Raw genomic sequence first — 22,699 nt, 5'->3', positions numbered from 1 at the left:
TACAGTCGCCATCCCTTTCCTCTCCCCACAACAGACGCCTTGTGAGGTGGGTGAGGCTGAGAGAGCCCTGATTTTACTGCTCGGTCAGAACAGTTTTATCGGTGCCACAGTGAGCCCAAGGTCACCCAGCTGGCTGCATGTGGGGGAGTGCAGAATTGAACCCGGCATGCTAGATTAGAAGTCCACTCTCCTAACCACTACACCAAACTCGCTCTCCCATTACACCATTCTCCCTTTCCACATTTTAGTCTTATAATAATCCTGTGAGGCATGTAAGTCTGAGAATGTGTAAAAGGTTCAAGGCTATCGAGCAAGCTTCCATGGCAAAGTAGGAATTCATTCCTGGGTCTTCCAGGTCCTAGTCCAACACTATAATCACTTTACCTTGTTGTCCTAAATTAAGGTACGTCATAAGGATAATAGTACTGGTTTTGATCTTTAAGGCCATATGTGGTCTGAGTCCAGTGTATCTCAGAGATCGGCTGTCTGCCGACATCCCTCAAATGGTCCATTCTTCTAATACCAAGAGGTTGGTGGTCCCTGGCTCGAGAGAGGCCTACCAGGCCTTGATGAAGGTCTGGGCCTTTTCGGTCCTGGCTCCCACCTGGTGGAATGATCTCCCAGAGTAACTCAGGGCAAGATGGAGCTCTTCCGCCAGGTGTGTGGTTGAGATCGAGTAGGGACAGGAACCTCTTGGAGCTCCCCTCGCAAAACTGCAGCACCCCCACGGTAAATGGGTTTTTATTATGTATTTTGAATTATATTTTACTGGATTTGTATGGACATTGGAAGCTGCCACAAGCCAGTAACCCTGGGAGTGGCAGTATATACATTCAGATACAGGGAAGGGAAGGGAAGGGAAGGGAAGGGAAGGGAAGGGAAGGGAAGGGAAGGGAAGGGAAGGGAAGGGAAGGGAAGGGAAGGGAAGGGAAGGGAAGGGAAGGGAGGTCATTTTACAAAAAAAATTCTTCAAAGTCCTCTCAAGAGTAGTTCAGCAGTGGAATAGGCTGCCTAAGGAGGTGGTGCGCTCCCCCTCACTGGCAGTCTTCAAGCAAAGGTTGGATACACACTTTTCTTGGATGCTTTAGGATGCTTTGGGCTGATCCTGCATTGAGCAGGGGGTTGGACTAGATGGCCTGTGTGGCTCCTTCCAACTCTATGATTCTATGATTCTAAGAGGAGACCTGAAGGAAAGCAGCAAGGGGTGGTGCTCCTGGTGTAAGCAACTGAGCACTTTGCTTAGCTAACCATTGTGCTGAAACTCTGCCTAGATCCTTACCTGCCAGCTTTCTTGTCCCAGACCCTGGACCAGATATGACCACCCTCTGACAACCCTGACTTTTGATTGATTGACAACCATTTCCTGGCACTTAAATGCAGAATGGAAAAGGACTGTGATTTAGGAGAAACTCTCTCTCTCTCTCTGTCTGAACACCACATTGCATTCTAGACCAGCGAGCTGCTGAAACTTGACAACCCCCCTCCCCCAGCCTGGCAGTCTCCCCCACAGTTTTCTCTTTCTCTTCCACGGAAATTCCCTTAGCATGTCTCCTTTTCCTGCTTTCATCTCTTCTTTGCACCCACCAAGCAACCTGTCTTTATTTCCCCCACCCCTCCAGTTTTTCCTCCTTTCCTCTCCCTGCCAGCCTCTTTCCAGGAACATTCTGGCCTGGTCCAGTTGCATGGTGAGGGACTTGTAGGAACTTGCTGGGCTTCACTTTCCTTTGTATCACCTCGGCCCATTGTGCACGGGGGGAGGGGGGATAGCGCACATTCGGGGTGGAATCACCGACAACGCATGGAGCCGGCTGCAACTGGCCGCAGATTCGGTGCATGCCACCGAAAAAGCCGTATTAGCGAAACGTGGAAGAAAGCGCAGCTTCTGGGTGACCGGGGCACAACCAGAAGCGCCGTCGGGGTCGCCGCATGCATAATCAGTTACTCTGGGTTTTGCTGCCGTTGCGTCCCGTCCCGTACATAACCAGTTTGCTTCGCGTCTTCCCCCTATGCGTTTTCCATGTGACGTGAAATCGCTGTTTTGGCGGCCGTGCATAATGGGCCCTCCTCACGCAGCTTCTTTTTTCTTATCTCCTGTGTTACCCGGTGTCCTATCAATTTTCCCTGCTTCATTCTCTCCTTTTTATCCACTAGCTAGTTTACCTCCCTATCTTCAGCTTTTATCTACTTATTTACTTTAGTTGTTTCTCACTTTTCTCCTAAATGGGGACTCAGATCAGCTCACATCATTTTCTTTTCTTCCATTTTATCCTCATAACAACACTATGAGGTAGTGTAGGCCCAAAGTAATTTACAGAGCTTCCATGGCCAAGTGGGGGTTTGAACTGAAGTTTCACAACTCCTAGTCTGGAACTAATCAGTGTACTGGCTTTCATGAGATGGCTAGAGTTGCACAGTAGCAATGAGCCATGCCTGGCTGAGTCATGTCAGTTGTGTGGTAGCAAGTTGCCTGGTGGTTGCTGATATTATAGTCAGAAATCTCCCTTTTTAAAATGAGATTTAATAGTGTCTGAGAGATGACATCATAAGTCAGTGGTGTCTGCGTCGAAACCAACTACTGAGGCTTTATAAAGTTTATTTTAAAAACTAGCTGACTTCCAATAGGTTGTGGCCCATCTAGATTTCTACAGATGCAAGAAAGACAGATTTCACCAATTATTTAATTCCATGGAATCCCAAAAGACTCTGCAGTTCTGTTAGAATATCAACATGCTATAGCTTAAATCAGTGGTCCCCAACCTTTTTATCACCAGGAACCGGTCAACGCTTGACAATTTTACTGAGGCCCGGGGGGGGGGTAGCCTTTAGCTGAGGGACGTTGCTGCCACCTGAGCCCCTGCTCCACTTGCTTTCCCGCTGGCACCCCTGACTTCCTGCCGCCCACTGGGGGGCGCTGCCAGCAGCACCTGCGCAGTGCCATGCCGAGGGGGAGCCCTAGCCATGGCGGCCTCTGGACAGCACCAAAGGTGAGCCGGTGGCAGAGTAGCAGGGCAGCCCCCAAGGCAGCAGCCAGGGAGGAGTATGAGGAGGAGCTGTGGCCCGGTACCATCTCTTCTAAAAAGGGTGGCTCAAAAATAAAACAAGACGAAATTATAAAAGCATAAACTAATTCAAATTAACAACCATTAAAAACACAGATGCACGAAAACCCAAAGCATAAGACATTTGGCAGGTAAATGGTCCTTGGTCCTTGTAACAAGTTAGATTCAAATTTTAAGAAGAATTAAAAAGGTGAATTAAAAGAAAATTTTTGCTCTGGTGCCTAACAATGACCATTTATGCACTGGAGGTTTCATGCTGTGCTGCAGGCTGGAGTTTCAGTCATGGCAGGTTTCCCCACCTCTTCCAGCACCCTCACGGGGGAGCATTTGGCCTGGTGCACCTCATCCGCCTCCTATTAGTACCCCTGCATGGGAGCTGGGGCAGTGAAGTTCCCAGTACATAAACGGTCATAGAGTAGAGCATGCCGAGTAGAGCATGCCTCAAGACAGACGGAAACCCACTGATGAAGTGCTACTGCTGAAAAAATAGTACCTTCAGTTGCCACCCTTCTTACTTCTGCTGCCACGGGCACAGAACGCAGGTCTTGTGAGGAGGTTCTTAACTAGTGGATTGAAATATATGCATAACAGTGAAATCCAAGGAAATTTGGCTTTTAAAGGCCACAGAAAATTAAATCTTGGAACGCTAAATAACTACTGAAATTATACTAACACGAATCTAATCCTTATGAACATAATGTTCTTGTCTAAATCATGCATGAATACAATTGTTGATTATAAGCAATTAAACTTACAATTAACATTATACCATCTGCATGTGCTGAGTGCTTGGTGAAAAATATATGGAATTTGTATGTGTGTACATGAAAGAAGAGCCTCTTGTTGTGTAGAGCGCTAATGCAGCAGACATGCAGTCTGAAAGCTCTGCCCATGAGGCTGGGAGTTCAATCCCAGCAGCCGGCTCAAGGTTGACTCAGCCTTCCATCCTTCCAAGGTCGGTAAAATGATTACCCAGCTTGCTGGGAGGTAAACGGTAATGTCTGGGGAAGGCACTGGCAAACCACCCCATATTGAGTCTGCCATGAAAACGCTAGAGGGCGTCACCACAAGGATCAGACATGACCCAGTGCTTGTATAGGGGATACCTTTATCTTTACCTTTACATGAAAGAAAGTGTTGTTAAATGAGGGAGAGAGTAAAGGGGATTGGTTTTTTTAAAGCACATTGAAGTTGTCTTTCATTTTCACTGGACTGATTTTTCTTATGCCTGCTCAGGAAATGAAGTTCTGCCTCCAGGAACTCCTGTTGGAAATGGGCTGACACCAGAGGCTGCAGAAGACCTTGGCCTTCCTAGAGGGATTGCCGTTGCTGCATCTCTTATTGATGCACATGCTGGAGGATTAGGTAAATAATTGCTGCCTTTTCTCTACCCTTCATGTCTTGTAAAAAGTTTTGTTGTAGCAGTTGCAGTATAGGCCAAGGATTGTACCACAGAAGTTACAGGACAGGATCAGTTTTAGTATTTTTGGTTTCAGTTACCATTGGCTAGTATTCCCTTTTTGGGCAAGGCATTGAAGAAGGTGGTGGCTACCCAACTGTAAGCGTGCTTGTAGGAAATGGAGTATGTAGACCTGTTTCAGGCAGAGGTTTGGCACAGAAACTGCCTTGGTCACCATTATCAAGAGAGGGACAGTGGCAATGCAACCCTGTCTCTTTTCCTCAGTCTTTCAGTGGCTTTCATTACCATCAACCATGATATCCTGCTGGAGCAGCTTCAGGGACTGGGACTTGGTGTCACTGCTCTACAGTGGTTCATGTTATACCTCTTAGGTATGCTCTAGAAAGTAGTTATGAGGACCTTTGGCTTAATGCTCTGAGAGCTTTCATGTGGGGTTCCCCAGGGGTCAGATCTGTCTCCCATTCTCTTTAACATATATATAAAACCATCATCAGAAGTTTTGCAGTGAGGTTCCATCAGTACACAGATCACACCCAGACCTATGTCTTTATTCTTCTAAGTCAGGTTAAGCAGTTGAGATGCTTGAGGCAGTAATTGACTGGATGGAAATCAATAAATTAAGGCTGAATCCAGACAAGATGGAGGTACTGCATGTCAAGGGTTCCCGAGTCCAGGAAGTTAAGAGACATTTAGTTCTGGATGGGGTCCTTCTGCCCCAGAAAGAATGGGTATGGGATCTGGGAGTTCTCCTGGATTCATTGCTGGAGGCACCTACCTCCATCTCTGATTGGTTCATTAGCTTCGACCTTTCCTGGATAGAGATAACTTGGCCATGGTATTCCATGCTCTGGTAATCCTCCATATTAGAGTACTTAATGCTCTCTGCATGGGGCTACCTTTAAAGATGGTTTGGAAGCTGTAGCTGGTGCAGAATGTAGCAGCTTAACTGCTGATGGTAAGTCTCCAGCCAGATGCGCACCATGCTGGTCATGAAAGTTCTACACTGGCTCACTATTTGCTACTCAGCCCAATTTAAGGTGTTGATATTAATATATCAAGCCCTAAACAGTTTGAATTCCAGTTACTTGAAGGAGTGTCTTTGGGAGGAAAGTCCTTCAACAAGCATTGGACTGAAAGGATGATGTAGATTTCTCACCCTTTATTCAGCTTGGTTACATAACCAGTTTGGATGACTTCGCTCACTGAAGGACAGCAGAACATTGGAGTTACCTGAAAGTTTCTTCTCTTCAGTGGAATAAAAGCATCCAATTTTTCTCACTACATGACCAAAAAAAGAATTAAATAAAATAAAAAGATCTTATTAAGGACATTATCTTCAAGATAGTCTGTTTTATGACTGGATCTGTTTCAGGAGAGTCAAAACAGTATTTCATAGCCTGGCATGAGAGGAGGCATGACCCAATCATGACTTAACCCCATTGAAGAGAAGAAACCTTCAGGTAAGTCCAGTGTTTCAGTCTCAGACTGTAAACTCTGACATATATCGTGACAGCAATTATTGGAAAGATTTTCTGCTGGTAGGATGGGACGAACTCGAAATTGGTTATAGTGAGTTAGTTTTGGTCAGAAGGGAGCAAAATCAGTCCTACGCCTAAAAAAAAAAATTCCTCTTTAAAAAGGCATGGGAGGGAGAGAGAGAGGAGCCCTTCATTCCCTGTGTCACAGAACATGCTTTTTTGAAAAGTTTAAAAAGAAGCTCTGAAATGATGCTGTGTCCCCATGGAGGACTTGGGAACATGGTTTGGTCCTTCATTTCTAGGGACAGGAGAGTACGTAAAGCCTAATTGCCACTTCTCTGGAGAAAAGACTAAGCAGAAGGGAACTATTTTACAGTAATGCTTCAGCTTTTTGAAAGTTGAATTCCAAATACAAAATATTTTGTTATAATCTTAATTGAAAATATTCAAATCACTACATTTGTAGTATCTCTTGGCAAATATGAGATAAAGAATAAAATATTTGCCTAGCACTGTAACAACATTATATGAATGCAAACTCAAGGTATACAGAGAAATCACAATTGGAAAGCCTAGCATAATGATGCTATTTGATTGTGGATGCTAAATGTGAACCTGGATGTTCAAGACAATGCCAAGGAATGATAGTTTTTACCCACAGTTGTGTCCGATTATTTGATAATGTTTCCATAATTGACAATTTAAATATTTTACTATGTCTTTCATTTATAATCCAGTAGGATTCCATTATCAAGCTGTTTTGGTATTAAGCCAGAATGGAGTTTGTGCATGGGCTTCCATTTGGACATTTTAGAGATGCTAAAGTTGATAAAATCTCTCAGTTGTTTTTCTTTTCACTTGTTAGTCCTGACATTGTGTTAATCTTGATTTTGTTTCTTATTCACTAGAGAAATACCAATGGCTGATACAGAATTACAACTAACTACAATTTCAAATGGGTAGCCGTGTTGGTCTGAAGTAGCACAATAAAATCAGAGTCCAGTAGCACCTTCAAGACCAACAAAGATTTATTCAAGGCATGAGCTTTTGAGTTTACTAATGTAACAGGATTAACTTTTGCTTATATATTCCTACTGTTATGATGGTCAGTTCTTTGACAAAGAGTGCTTGCACTCGAAAGCTCACGCCTTGAATAAATCTTTGTTAGTCTTAAAGGTGCTACTGGACTCTGATTTTATTTAACTTTCTACAGTTGTTATATAGTGACTAAATGCTTGCAACCAAAGGCAATTCTTATATATATTAGAACATAAATAAATCAATGGATTTATAAAGCTGCAACACCTCTTAAGATCACACTGCAGAATGAGTGGGCTGGAAAGAGGACTCATAGAATCATAGAGTTGGAAGCGGCCATACAGGCCATCTAGTCCAACCCCCTGCTCCATGCAGGATCAGCCCAAAGGCTCAGACATGATCAGTGGAGTAAACAAGGCCATAGCTTTATTGTAAGCAGGAGCAGGGCACAGCATGGGGGGAGCTGTCTTCCAGCTGTCAGCAGATCACCGAGAACTCCGTTCCTAGCTGTGCACTCTTGCAGCTGAGGCGCACATTTGGGCAGCAAATAGCGCATCGTGTTCCTGTCGCTGGGAACAACCCTGGGAGGTGTTAAGATTGTTAAGAGTTTTAATATTCATTGTTAAAAGTGGGGCTAAAAACAGCTCTAAACATGTTAAAGACACTATGAAAATTCACTTTTTTCCCATGGAAGCTGAGCACGATGAAATAATAAGCACATGGGTTTCATCCACATATATGTCTGTTCTAGGGCTATAGGACTTAGAATTTAATGTAGCAAATATGAGCTGAGGAGAGAGTACAAAAGAAGGTAATTTGATATTTGCCATTCAAGGTATAATTCAAATCATGAGTTGAAAATCATTTAACCTATAAACAGTTCCATAAAAATAGAAACATATATAGGTGATCTTGAAATACCTAGAATGCAAATCAAATACCACATAAACCATTTTCAGATTATCAAAATTAAACCCTAACTATGTTGTCGGCTTTCAAAGATCATTGACCTCTAAACAATACTGTTTTTCAAAATCTTCCCCCCCCCCCAACTAAAGATAGTTGTCACTAGATGGAACAAATTTGTGGCAGCTCATTTAAAATCTACACATTTTTTCAATCAAACTTTTCCTTTAAATATGAATTAATAAAACTCTTTTCTTTTAATCCTGTCCAATTTTACATGGAAAAACTATCACTAATGGGTGTTGCTCCCAAATACATATGACTAAGATAATAGCTTTGGGCATTATTAACAATTGTTAACATTGTGGCTTCATAGCGTTCATGAGATTTGTGAATGCATACAGTTTGAGTGGATGGAAAAGATTTTAGTTTGTTTGTTTTGGCATTTGTAATTCTGGTATATTGAGCTTGTTGTATAGCCCATTCTAGGCAGATGAATATAGAGGCCAGCATGTTCTCTTCTGAGAAGTGAGAGAAGAGGCAAGTATTAGATAGACCAATGTTTGCACACAAGGTGATCAGTTACATCTTGTAATCAAACTGTGGGTTATACAATAAATTGTTTCTTTTTTATTTAAATTACATTGTGATTTATTAGCCACCACTACTGATGAAACTGACTTGCAGCAGCTTACAATCATAAATAATAATAATAATAATTGTTGTTGTTATTATTAATTCGATTTTTATGACCACCATTCTCGGAAACTGGCTCACAGCGGTTCACAATATTTCAATACAAATACAGTACATTAAAAACCATTAAAATTCCCCATTAAAACCCCATAAAAACGACTCATTCACAATGATGGCGATTAAGAAAAAATTATTCCCATACAAGCCTACTGGATGAGCAGAAAGGAGCAGATGGATAATTGGACATAGGGTGGAATAATCTGGGGAACCAGGCCAGTCCAATACTGGCTTCCCCCTCCGGGGTGACCCAATCTTAGCCCCTGGGCCACCACCTGGCCTCAGACAAACACCTGGTGGAAGAGCTCCGTTTTGCAAGCCCTGCGGAACTCAGAGAGCTCCGACAGGGCCCGCAGCTCTTCAGGGAGCTCATTCCACCAGGTAGGGGCCAGGACCAAAAAGGCCCTGCCCCTTGTTGAGGCCAGGTGTGCCTCCCGGGGTCCTGGGATCATCAGCAGATTCTTACCCACAGAGCGAAGTGCCCTGCAGGGGCATAAGGAGATAGGCGGTCCCTCAAGTATGCAGTACAATAATGGAGCAATAAAATAGTACAATAATTGAGCAATAAAAAAAAATTAACCCCCCACAATACAGTAACAATAAAATTAAACCAAGGCAGTAGCCAACTACCACAGCAGTTGCCGGTCTCTATGTCAAATAAAAGGAAGATGCATCAACTAAGTTGAAATTGTCCAGAAGGGGTTAATAATTTGGTTGTATCAATCAAGCCATAGATAAGCCAAAGTAGCTCAGATGAATGTACAGGAAACAACACAACATTTGAGTGATATAACATAGATTTGCTTTGAGTGATATAACATACACAGATTTCCTTTTGATCTACCATTCTGATTATTTAAATTAAGGAACACGATCTCTGTGTAAATTTGGTTCAGAGATTGGAAAGTTGTCATAAATATTACTTGGTTTTGATTTGATATCAGCATGATTAACACATTTGTGAGTCATTAATAGCAATGTGATTCGTACTGATTTCTATCACTTTTTTCTGGTCCTTTAATGTAAATGAACATTTTGAAGTACAGAAAGTATTCTAAGCATCTTTGTACACTTCTAATTATAGCACTGCTTTGTACAGGAAATTGCCTGCTGGCTTTCTCTATGAAAAACCATAGCACAATGTGGAATATTTGCCTATCTGTAGGGCAGAATAAGAAAGCTGAATTGTTAGGAGGAAGTCCTGATTGTTTCTGTTCTTCACAACTGAATAAGTTTCATGTGAGCCTGATATGCCCCTGGAGTAATCTACTAGTCATGGTTATCTTTCATAAAGGCTGTTGGGAGCTAAGCATATAAATGTCATGGCTGTCCGTTGAACAACAGCAGCATCCAGAATACTACAGAGAAGCATTTATTTGAGTAAATAACTTGAGTTTAATTAATTGTGAGCAACCGTTAAGTAAAATCTATGGAAAGGGACATTATCCTTCTTTTCATTACACTGTGAGAATGAATGGCCTTTAGTTAAATGACTGATTAAGGTTTGGGGTTATGTTCCCACATTTGCTCTTGGAACACTCCATTAGAATTTATGCATGACACTTTAATTCTCCGTTTCACATATAGAATGTAGCCTTGATCCTAATTAAAGAAAGAGCTTCCATTTCAAAGTTACATCCAAATACTGTATCTGCATACTTTCTCATGCAAAGTCTAATATAATTGTATTCTGACTTAAGTAGGAACTAATAATGTACAACATATATCTGAGCTAGCCTCAGGAAAAATGCCACTTTAATAATACTTTTCTAGCACTTGACGGAAACAGTTGAAAATTGACATCTCCTTTCCTTTCCAATTATTCTTCCAGGTCAACTAAAACCATATGGGAGGGGGAGGGATAGGTAACTAAAGGCAAGGAGAAATCATTGAACACAGGAGAGACCTGTTGGGAAATACACAAATCACCATTTTCTTCCATCCTTTTAAACTGGAGATTATGGGAGTTGTAGTTTTTGTTGCTTCCTGATTCACAATAGTAAAGCTCTGTTGCTTTGTAATAGAGAGAGGTGATGATGAGACTATGTAGTAGCAAAATAGGATGTAGATGTAATCCCTGTTTTGAGCCAGATTCAAATTTGAAGAGGATATGATGTGAATTTGTCAGTATCAAATACAGCAAGCATTAACATTCCTGGAAAGTTGCTGTGGATGCTGATTGACTTTGGGTACTGTGATCTAAATATTGTAAACCATAATAATAGGTATAACAGGATAAAACAGTGAAAAAGCATTCTGTTGGTAGATTTATTGCTGTTTATATCTGGGATATGGATGAATTCTTCGAATGAAGCAAGCTTAGTATAGCTCTGTTAAATGCAGGCTGTATATTACCAATTAAGCATGTGAGGGGTGTGCCGGGCAGAGCTTGCATGTCAGCAAGGCAAATCCCCACAGATGCATGACATTGCTATCAGCCCGGCCCTCTCCCTGCCCTGGCCCTTGTTAGGGCCTCCAATAAGAAAGGGAATGCTGATTTTTCAGCATTCCCTTTCTTAATTCGCGCTTCACTGGCACCCACGCCAGGCCGGGCCAGGCCCCTGCAAGGACACGAAATGCCCCGTTTGGCTTTGCAGCTTCATAGAGTCAAACGGGGACCTCGTTGACCCCCATGATGGTGGGATTGCCACACTATCCCACTCTTGTGCAGGGACACCTCCTTGCCCCCCACCCACATGCACCATGCAGTGCAGCGGAACCTGTCTGCCCTGGAGTTACGTGTTTGCGCGCACAACTCCGGGCTGGACTAAGTATGCTGGGGGATTTTGTCCCCCTAGCATACATGGAAAACAGCAGGGCATGCTGCCCTATTGAAAAGAATTAGTCTATGTGAAATATAACCCATGTGTTACAGTAAATGTATAAAATTTGGTGAATGTTGGTAATCCCAGACAAATTTAGCAAATATCAGCAACCACTTGTTATGCCCAAACTGGTGGATATTGGCATTTGCTAGTGTACATATGCTATTTTGATGATTCACAAAAACCCTCTAGGGCTGCCAGAATTCATATGTGATTGTAGGTACTCATCACATTTTAGATTATTTTTGTGACTTACATATGTTTGCTGGCCATATTTTAGAAAATCTAGTGTGAAGCAAGGAGAATCAAGTTAGAAAACCTCAGTCAATTGCTTTGACTAATTTTTATGTGTGTCCAGCCTCTCCAACCTTGCCACCTTTAGTTTGAAATTGTACACATTCTTAATGGACTCACCCTCTGCTTAACAGCTGTATTTCAAGATATAGATATGTTCCAATCACATCTAGACCTGTCCTGTCTTCTTGGTGTGAACCTTCATGTTGGTTCTGATTAAATGGATTATATCAGATGGATTAATATATTTTAAGAATATATCTGCCAAGAAGTAGTGAGTAGAGAGATTAATTTATCTGTAGCTGTCTTTGGCAGCCTTCTCAATGATGTCATGAAATATTGCCCTGAAATAGGTTTTGTTTATTTATACTAGGCATGATTGGAGCCAGTGTGAGAGGATATAACTTGCCCTGTGAAAACCAGCCAATTACTTCCCGAATTGCTGTGATATGTGGGACATCTTCATGCCATATGGGGGTAAGTTGGGGGCAGAATCCTGATGCTAGTCATACAAACTGGGCAGATGAGAAACTGACCTTTGAAGCTCTTCTTTTAATTTCCTTACCTTTGTATGCCTAGCCTGTGTGTTATGATGGTAACTCTATCATTACCTTGAGATATTAATTATATATCATCATGCATTTGCTATCAAGAAGCATCTTTAATAGTTGCAGAAATCAATACTGGAGGGAATGGCACAAAATGTAAAAGCAAATGATTCTACTTTGACTTCAGCAGGGCAGTGTGAAATTGGAGCCAGACTCTGACTTTGAGTAACCTATGATGAGCTTTGTCGCTAATGTATAACTGAGTACTCAGTGTCTTTAGAAAAGCCCCTTGGACCACCTCCTCACTCAATCAATATAAATCCATCTTGCTCTGAGAGCTGTAATGATCTATTGAATTATGAGATGCATTGTGGCTCCAAAAGAGCCCAGATAAGCAATTTTTACTTCGTTAATTTTTCTCACTGAATTAGGGGGAAAGCTTTTTCCTGAGATTGCAATTAAAGTTTAGTGTCTCTTTAAAATTTATACCTTTTTAAAATGTAAAGGCCTGAAAGCATTTAGTTTCATGACTACCCTTTTTTTCTACTATGTTTCATTTAAAACTTGTTAACGCTCTTAAATGTAGACCTTATAAGTTGCGTATGACATAATAAGTATATGCAGCAAAACAGAGACTTTTGATCTTCATAAATGGTCATGTTTTCCTTTTGTATACATTTTTCCTTACTAGTGATGATTATCAGTGTAAGAAGAGAGCCATTCATAAATCGGCCCTTAGGTGCTAAACAAGAGACACTTGACCTGCACAAGACAGTTTAATATTACTTTAATATATACCATTATATGGGCTCTGTACACAAGAGCATGCTTATGTTGATTAGCTTTTAGTAAAAGCAGGGGAGGGATTTTCAAGGTTGATTATGGAGAGGGGGGTCCCTGTCAGCTCCACTCACCAATTCCTGCACTTTCCCTGCCCACCTTCCTGTCTTGCCACTGCCTCCATAGCATGATGAAACAATGGGTAAGCGTTGACAGTGCTTGCCTGCATTGCTGCCCCTTTGTGCATCAATCAGTGGAGGTGGTCCCTGCTCTCTTCCCGCCCACCTGCATTGCCATTGCTCATGCCAGGCTGGGGGGGAGGGTGAAGTGGTGACACTGCTTCTCTGTTTGATACCTGTATCCTCACCGTCTCTGTGGTTCATATAGTGATGGTAGTGATGGTGGTGAGGGTGGTGGTAGTTTCTGCAGAGAAGAAGAACAAGAAGAATTGGGTGGTTTTGTATCCCACTTCTTACTGCCCAAAGGAGTCTGAAAGCAGCTTACAATCACCTACGCTTCTTCTCCCTATAATAGACACCCTGTGAGGGAGGTGATGCTGAGAGATCTTTGAGAGAACCGTGACTGGTCCAAAGCCACCCAGCTGGCTGCATGTGGAGGAGTGAGGAATCAAACCCAGTTCTCCACATTAGAGGCTGCTGCAGTTAACCACTACACCAAGCTGTCCCAGAGAGAGCCTCAGTCTATTGTCTCCCTCACTAAAAGGGTGGATGAAGCCAAGCCAACAAAGGTGTGTGGTCTATATAAGCACAGACCATGCTCCTCTGTTGGAGGGGGGAATTTAATTTCCACTCTGTTTTTTAACTTTTTGAATTATCCTACAAACCTCTCTCTGATCCACAGATTTGACAGATCTGCAGTTGGGGCCATGACACATTACACGTGTCAAGTGAGAAGCCCACAAGGATCTGTGAGTGTGTGTGTGAGGGATGGGGGTGTCACTTCATTTTTCCTGTATTCCCTCCCCTATACTGTTTCAACTTTTTCTCCTCCTAGTAGCTCTCCCCTTTCCTTGTTTCCTTCTCTCCCCCACTCATCAACCATCTACCCCAGTTTTCAGCTTTATTCATTTATTTTATTTATACTCTATTCTTCTCCCTAATGGGGACCCAAAGCAGCGTACATCTTTCTTCTCTCTTCCATTTTATGCTCACAATCACCCTAAAGTAGATTCGCTTGAAAGAGAGTGAGGTAGATTAGGCTGAGAGAGAATGACCAGCCCAAAGTTATGCAGCAAGCTTCCATGGCAGACTGGGGACTTGGCCTTGTCCAAAAGTGGCCACCACACAACTCACCCGAGTACCTTGCTACCGGACTACTTTTGCAACTTGCCCAGAATTTCCCCAAGGAATTTGTGTCTCCCAAATCCTAGTCTGACATTCCAACCACAATGGCTACCACCTTTCCATACTTTTCTTCCCCAACACCCTTTCCTTGGGAAAATGCTGGCCGAGTTGCAAAAATAGTCTGGTAGCAAGTTGCTCAGGTGGGTTGTGTGGTGGCCACTTTTGGACAAGGCCAAATCATGCAGGTTGAGCAGAGGTTGCTGAGGATTGAATCTGAAGCCCTTCTTCGTGTCAAGCAGATGCATCTGCCACCTTCATTCAGTCTTTTAGTTTGCAATTACAACAAAGCAATGTGCACAGTTTTTTTAAGCAGTGCAAATCAGAGGTTGGATTATGTGGTATGATTGCTTCTATAATACATAGAATACAATAAACATGTTCAGCAGTAGTCTTGATGGACCAATCCCCAGATTTTCTGAATTCAGTGCTGTGCTGTGAGCTTTGCAGCTGTACAGTAACTGTGGTGGTGAAGTTTCATTCCTTTCTACCTTGCAAACACTCTCAAATCCACACAATATGCAAAATAAATTCTCCCCCAGGGTAATGGATGATTGATCTGGTACTTTTCAACATTTTTATCAGTGATCTGGGTGAAGGGGTGGAGGGATTCCTCATTAAATTTGCAGAAGACAGCAAATTGGGAGGAGTAGCAGACACTCCAGAAAGTAGAGTTCAACAAGGTCTAAACATGCATGAGAATAAGATGCAATTCAGTAAGGATGAATTGTACATCTGAGTAACAAAAATATGAAGTTCTAGAAGCCTCACTTCAAAGAGGACATGGGCAAAATTGAGAGGGTGCAGAGGAGAGCAATGAGGATGATCTAGGGCCAGGAGATCAAGCCCTGTGGGGAACGATTGAGGGACAGATCCTTATTCTGGATGCTTTAGGCTTATCCTGCATTGAGCAGGAGTTGGACTAGGTGGCCTGTATGGCCCTTCCAACTCTATGGTACTATGATTAAATTAAATGCCGGGGGGGGGGGGAAGAACTGCACCTTCTAGACCTTGGGTCCTGAGATGCTCAGGAGAAAAGCAGCAGGTAAATATTTTAAATAACTCAGATACAAAACAAAAGTTAAGACTTGACTAACTCCAAAGAGTAAGCTTTGTAAATGTGTTTATTCACAAATAACTGTCTGGTTTCCTCACTTTTCAATTATATTTGGCTATGGAGTGGCATGCAGTGATGTCAAGTCGGTGGAGTATGGGGAACTAGAATTCCAGTTGGGTTGTGTGAAACTGTTCATGCATAAAACACTGCTGATTGTACTGTATTGTTTTATTATACAGAAAGTAACGTTTCTGCATATTAAAACTTAGGCAGATTGTAAGTGGGTGGACAGAAGGGATTGTGTCAATGCTTGGCTCTTGTGGCCCTTTCTTGCATGCCCAGGGAAATGTTGATCACCACTTTGGGTTCAGAAGGCAACTTTCCTCCAGGCCAGACTGGCTAGGGATTTTGGTTTGGGTGGGGCATCATCTGGGCATGGAATTGGGGTCACTGAGCAGATAGCTGTGAATTTCCTGCATTCTGCAGGGGGTTGGACTAGATGACCCTGGAGGCTCCTTCCATCTCTATGATTGTAAGCTGAACATCCTTAGCTGCTCATGAGCACTCAAATGTTGGTGTAAAATTGGCTCCCTGCTTGCTATTGGCAAACAGAAGATTATCTAGAATGATGGGTGCTTTAGTATCCCTGGTTATATATCCACTCTTCAGTGCTTAACAGTTAGTCATGGCCAAATCGACAATATACTTCTTATGCCAGTATTGCCCTGCCTTAGGACATAGGGAGGTTTGCATTGCTTCCGAGAGAAATAAGCACTTTGCTTGTCCTACTCTGGTTGTTGATATATTTCAGGTGCTACTGGAAGTGAGTATAATAAATGATGTTATGATGGCTCCTATGTCACTGATGTGGCCCCCAAACAGGAATTTCCATATATCAGCCCTTGACAGTTTACCATTATGGTGATGCCAGAGTTCCACAATCAAGTCACCTTTAAGTTTTAAAGATGACTCAAGCCTCTGTTCTACTAAGGATGCAACAGGCTAGCTACTGAGTACAGCTTATATCTACATTTATATATATTTCATACTTCTATAGCATAGTTAGCCTAATGGTTAATTACAGGTGATTAATGGAGTGAGGCCATGGTTTAGAGATTTTAATTTAATTTTTTAGGCAGAACATCTTAGGTTCCAACCTTGGCAGCGTTTCCAGTACCTGATGTGAAAGATATGGACTAGAGACTCCAGAGCAGGGATGTCAGACATATGGCCCAAGGACTAGAACTGGCCCATCAAGGGGCTAGATAGAACTGGGCACACGAGCAACTGGTACAAGGGAGGGAAGGCAGGAGGCTGTTTGAGGCACATGTGAGTATACACTGTGAGGTGTGTGTAGTCAAAATTCTCAAGAAATAGAACGGAAATGTTTGGGGGGCAGGATTATGCAGTTGAGGTTAAATTATGCATTTGTGGGCAGGGAATGGTGGCACAGATATGGTGCTTTGTTACCTCCCACCTCCTCTGACCACAGTTCTGTGAGGATTGGCATGGCCACTACATGGGCAGGGGGGCACTGTCAGCTCACACTAACTGGCTTCATGTTTTTTTTAATGGCAGTGGTGAGGGGGTTTAAGTAGAGCAGGCATCTGGAACAGTAGCTTGCCAATGAAGGGATGGGGCCAGTGGGGAAGTGAGGAGGAAGAGGGCCAGCGTGTGGAATGGGACACAACTGGGCTGTCTTATACATGCTGCTCTGAGGGGAAAGACCTCCTGTCCTTGAAAACACAGAGTTGAACAGTCACAGAGCTGGGAGGCAGAGTGAATGTTGGAGCAGATGGTATACGGTAACCTCCTTCCCCCCTTCCGTTCTTAGCCCATGAGGGAAAAGGGGTCATGGAAGGACAAAAAGTACCCCCTGGAGGTTTCAGAAAAAGCTTCTCTGTCAGGCCTTCCCCATCACTTCTGGGGGAAACACAAGAGAGATGAGAATTGGGGTAGGGGATCTGGGAGAGTCAGGGTCAGAACCCCTATCCACCTGAGCCAGAACTATATTGCCTGGGTCACTCAGGACCAGTCACTATGCTTACTTTATATACTTGCAAGTCTGATGACTCATCTCCTAAAACGACTACATTATCTCTCTCTCTCTCTCTCTCTCTCTCTCTCTCTCTCTCACACACACACACACACACACACACACACATACACTCAGACACACACAGTAATTGTTTAGAAATATAAGAAACCCCCTTTTTATGGTACTCCTTAGAAAAAAACCTAGCCTTGCATATAATTAACTTCATTTATTGGAGCTTTTATGGCTTCCCCAGTAAATCAACTGCATTCACTACTAGTGTTTGTTTGTTTATATTTTGAATTGAAAATATCATTAATTGGGTTCACCAGTGTTCTTTTTAAAGCTTAAATGTCCAATATCTGGAATTACTGACTTTGATAAACTACTATTCTGATTCAATATAAAGAAGCTTTGTGAGTTCAATTTAGCTCTTCTGCTGAAACTCTGTATAAGCAGATCTGGTGTAGAACAGAAGCTAACTAATCTAAAAGTCCCCAGTTTGACTCTTACCTTTGCTATGCATCCCTGGATGGTCTTGGGCAAATCTCTCTCAATCTCAGCATTCACAACTGCAACATGGAGACACTATTCTATCATACAGTGGTAATATACATGGTTGTTCTCTAAGAACACCATTTAAGTTGTTATTATTATTACTAAGTTTTGACCTATGGAGAGTGTCAAAGGTAGTGTGAAGTGCTACTCAGAACAAGTAATACAACAAGAACATTGCTCATTATTAGCTTTCTATTTAAGACTAGGCATTTTCTGTACTTTAATAGATAACATAATCTGCTGTGATTTTATAATGCAACTGCTCAGTATTTATTCCACTCACATTTCATTGGCCAAGGTAATGTAATTTCCCATTTGTGGACAAGTAATGAATCTAAAACCAGCTTGAAATGAATGTATGAAAGGTCTTCAGTGAAGTACTCTTTTATCTGTATCTGTTTATACTATGCTGCTGATGACATAGGGCAATTGTGTGTGCCTTTTTAATGAGATGTATATGCAGCTGCAGTTGGTTGAAATTAACTGTACCTTTTTTTAATTAGGGCCATAAAATGAAAGTTTATTATCCTCCATGTTTTTGTTAGAAATCTCTCTCTACATATATTTCTTTTCTTTGTACCGAGAGACCCAGAGGGCAATAGAGATGAATCATCGGGCTTAATTTAATGCAGTGGGAGAGAGACCTGTGTGGTCAGGCTGGCATTAAAAAAAGTGCCTTTGATCTGCTTCAGGTGCATGGAGCCAGTAACAATAATATCTTTGTGAGATGATCAGCACAGAGCGCGAAACACCCGGGGGGGGGGGGGGGAATGGCCTGTATGGAAACTGAAGGCCTTTCTTTGTTGTGGTTCTGGCAAATGAAAAAGTCAACTGTCAGGAGAAATTCAGAGTACATAAAGCAGGGTGAAAGTGCAGTGGTTGAGTAGTAGTTTTCTTTCTAAGGGTCTTAACAAGAAAGAATTCAAAATAATTTGTTGGGTTACTTTAATTTCTTGCAAGCCTGGGTGGGGTGGGGGAGGGTGCCACCAGTGAGTCGTGTAAATTCAGAGAAAATATAATAGGATCATTTGCTAAAAAGACTGTTCTTTTAGACAGTGACACATGCAATTATTTCAAAATATGCTCTGCTAGCTTTATATTCTTTCTCTTAGAAATCTCTGAAATATGCATAAGTGCATTTCGTAATCATGCTTCTCACACAATAGAAACAGTACAATGAAGCAAATCGTGTCATAACAATGGCTATCAGCAACTACATTAGCAGTTTTGCAAATAAAATTCTTATGACACATTTTTTATTTTTATGTGTATGCTCTAGGAATTATTCCTAGAAAGGTATGCATGTGAAAACTGACTTGTTAGAATGTGTAATGTACAGGAGAAAATATTGGATTTGGTCATGCCATCCATACAAAGGCCCTGTATTCAGTTAAATTTTAAAAATATATAAGGCCTGTGTTTTTAAAAAGATAACTCTGGTAATGCATCCTTGATATGGAAATGCATGTATGTGGATTAGCCAGAATTAATTTGCCTGTTTCCCTCTAGCTAAATTTCTATGCCAGGATTAAGCCCTAATTTAATCTCTGTTGGTGGGTGAGGGACTTGCTCCAGTTCATCACATACCTACATTTGTATATCATGGATAATCAAAACTGGAATTTAGCCATAATTCTTGGCATGTGAACAAAGGAGAGAGGATCAAGATGCACGTGGAAGACCAGCAACAAGCTGGGTTTGTCCATATTTTTCTTAAACCTTGTATCATGCATAATGTCTGAGCTATTCAAAGCTACTTGCACAGTTTTTCAATCTAACTTTCATCACAGGGCTGTGTATTCTTATGTCCCTTCCTCACATGAGACTATAGGACCTTTAAGAAACTCTGCCAATATGCCCTTCAAATACTCATTGAAATTAATGGTACTTACACATAGGCTATGTGTGAGAAATTGGTTTAGTGGTTACCAAACAGCGAATTAAATTCAATATGTTCCCTAGCATTCAACTATTGATTAGTATGTTTAGGTCAGACTTTCACGACTTTTTTTACCTCGGAACATTCTTCAGAAACCTCTGAAACATTCTTCAGGCTTTGAGAAACCCCAGAAATGGTGTGATGATGCAGAATATGGTTGGGAAGCATAGCTGTGTACATGCCCATCTAGAGCCCCTCCCCTTCTCACCCTCTCCAGGCCCATCATTGGCCATTGGGGGGAGCAGGTTGACTTGATCATATATGGTGATATCATTCAATAAGTGTTTTAACAATTTTTTTAAATATATATTTTTTAAATAATTAATTCCCACCCATTTGGCAAACCTGTCAAGAAACCCCAGGGTATCATGAAACCCTGGTTGAGAAAGCCTGATCTAGGCAGAGAACATATACACTATTCATGTATCCCTCTTGTCCATGCTGGGACTTAGCACAGCCCTGATTCCTCCCACACTGGACAAAGGCAGTATCCTGATAATCTGCAGCATACCTATTGATAGAAGACTAGCAAGGAGGCAGAGGCAGCAGAGACTGTATGGCCAAATGAGTTGAAGGCAGCTATGGCTATATGGAAAGCACTATGCCCACTAGACCCATGTCCATCGTGGCGCTTAAAAACAACTGACATAAAAATAGGAGCCCCCCCTCCAGGAAATAATCAACCTCTTCCTCTCAACAGGAGAATTCCCGGAGGAATTAAAAGAGGCAGTGGTGCGCCCGTTGTTCAAAAAACCATCTCTGGCTCCACAAGAGCTTGACAACTATCGCCTGTTTTGCATTTCTGCGGAAGTTAGTTGAAAGGGCTGCTGCGGACCAAATATCAGCATTCCTGGAGGAAACTTCAGCCCCTGACCCATTTCAGTCAGGCTTCCGGCCTGGACATGGGGTAGTTGCCCTGACGGACGATCTCCGACGCCAGCTAGACTGAAGCGGGTCAACACTGCTCATACTATTAGACCTGTCAGCAGCGTTTGACACAGTAGATCATGAGCTCCTAGCTCACTGAATATCTGACACCGGGATATGGGGAACAGCCCTTAAATGGCTGATTTCCTTCTTCTGGGGTCGCGGACAGAGGGTAGAGATAGGAGAGAGAGTATCTAACTGGCACCAGCTCACATGTGGAGTCCCTCAAGGAGCTGTCCTCTCTCCTATTTTATTCAACATCTTTATGCGCCCTCTGGCTCAGCTGGTAAGGAGGTTTGGGCTGGGTTGCCACCAATATGCAGATGACACCCAGCTCTTTCTCCCAATGGATGACCGCCCTGACTCTCCCCCAGAACCCTTAGCTCGATGTCTGGAAGCAGTGACAAAATGGATCAAGCAGAGTCGTCTGAAGCTCAACCCTGCAAAGACAGAGGTCCTGTGGTTGGGTAGGAAAGGACCATGGGAGGAAGCGCGTCTGCCCACCCTGGACGGTGTGCAGCTCTCAGCAATTCACTCCGCCAGGAACCTGGGCATGATCCTGGATGCTTCTCTTACAATGGAAGCCCAGGTCACAAAGGTAATGTGGCTGGCATTTTACCATCTCTGCCAAGCCAAGCTACTAGCACCCTACCTGGACCCAGAGCACAGTGATCCATGCAATGGTCACCTCTAGACTATAAGTAAGTAAGTAAGTAAGTAAGTAAGTAAGTAAGTAAGTAAATAAATAAATAAATAAATAAATAAATAAATAAATAAATAAATAAATAAATAAATAAATAAAAGCAAAGGAGGCAACAGAGCCAACAATGCCCCTCTGTTCTCTACATAGGGCAAACAGGTCAAACCCTCTGTTGAAGAATTAATGGACATAAATCTGACATCAAAAATCACAGGGCTGAAAAACCTGTAGTGGGACACTTCAGCCTTCCAGGACATTCAGTAAGGGACCTCGAAGTAGCTGTTTTCTTGCAAAGGAACTTCAACAACAGACTAGAGCCAGTTTGGTGTAGTAGTTAGGAGTGTGGACTTGTAATCTGGCATGCCGGGTTCGATTCTGCACTCCTCCACATGCAGCCAGCTGGGTGACCTTGGCCTCGCCACGGCACTGATAAAAAACTTTTCTGAGTGAGCAGTGATATCAGGGCTCTCTCAGTCTCACCCACCTCACAGAGTGTCTGTTGTGGGGAGAGGAAAGGGAAGACGACTGTAAGCCGCTTTGAGCCTCCTTTGGGTAGAGAAAACTGGCATATAAGAACCAACTCTTCTTCTTCTAGAAAGGGATATTGCAACACTCAAAACAATGGCATACTCTGGACTCAACAAGGACATAGGTTTTCTATCTCACTGTGCATGCTAACCTCATTCAACTCTTATACCTACATTCCTTACAATTTTATTTTATTTGGGACAATGTGTCTATAATGTGATGTTAGTAATATGTAATATAATTCTGAATTTAACTCTCTGGTCTCAGGACAAGATAGTTGCACACACAGCTGTCACTTGCAGGGATGCTTCCATGCTTGGGTGGAAACAGATGTGGCAAGCAACTAGTCTCTTTTAATTATTTCTTTCTTTTCTTCACAACTGAGAAAGTGTCTGCTATTAATTACTAACATGGACAGTTTTATTTTGCCAATGTTTTTGTGAACTACAACTGACCTCAAAAGGACTGATTAGCTGTTTTAGCAAAGAATTAT

At 42.4% G+C, this 22,699-nt stretch overlaps 1 protein-coding gene across 9 annotated transcripts in view; it reads left to right on the top strand.

Annotated features, from left to right (window-relative positions):
* The window catches only part of FGGY (FGGY carbohydrate kinase domain containing), a 479,871-nt gene that overhangs the window by 332,815 nt on the left and 124,357 nt on the right, over positions 1-22,699 (top strand). For all 9 annotated transcript variants that reach the window (XR_013230268.1, XR_013230265.1, XR_013230266.1 and 6 more), the window contains 2 exons: positions 4,296-4,424; positions 12,147-12,250. Coding sequence is in view for 4 of the 9 variants with exons in the window: in XM_077333557.1 (XP_077189672.1) it covers positions 4,296-4,424; positions 12,147-12,250 (233 nt within the window). In the remaining 5 variants the exon portion in view is untranslated. The remainder of the gene's footprint in view (positions 1-4,295; positions 4,425-12,146; positions 12,251-22,699) is intronic.

The sequence above is a fragment of the Paroedura picta genome, chromosome 4 (assembly GCF_049243985.1).
Source record: "Paroedura picta isolate Pp20150507F chromosome 4, Ppicta_v3.0, whole genome shotgun sequence".
NCBI classification, from domain to species: domain Eukaryota; kingdom Metazoa; phylum Chordata; class Lepidosauria; order Squamata; family Gekkonidae; genus Paroedura; species Paroedura picta.
This window is presented reverse-complemented; position numbering and strand designations above follow the sequence as displayed.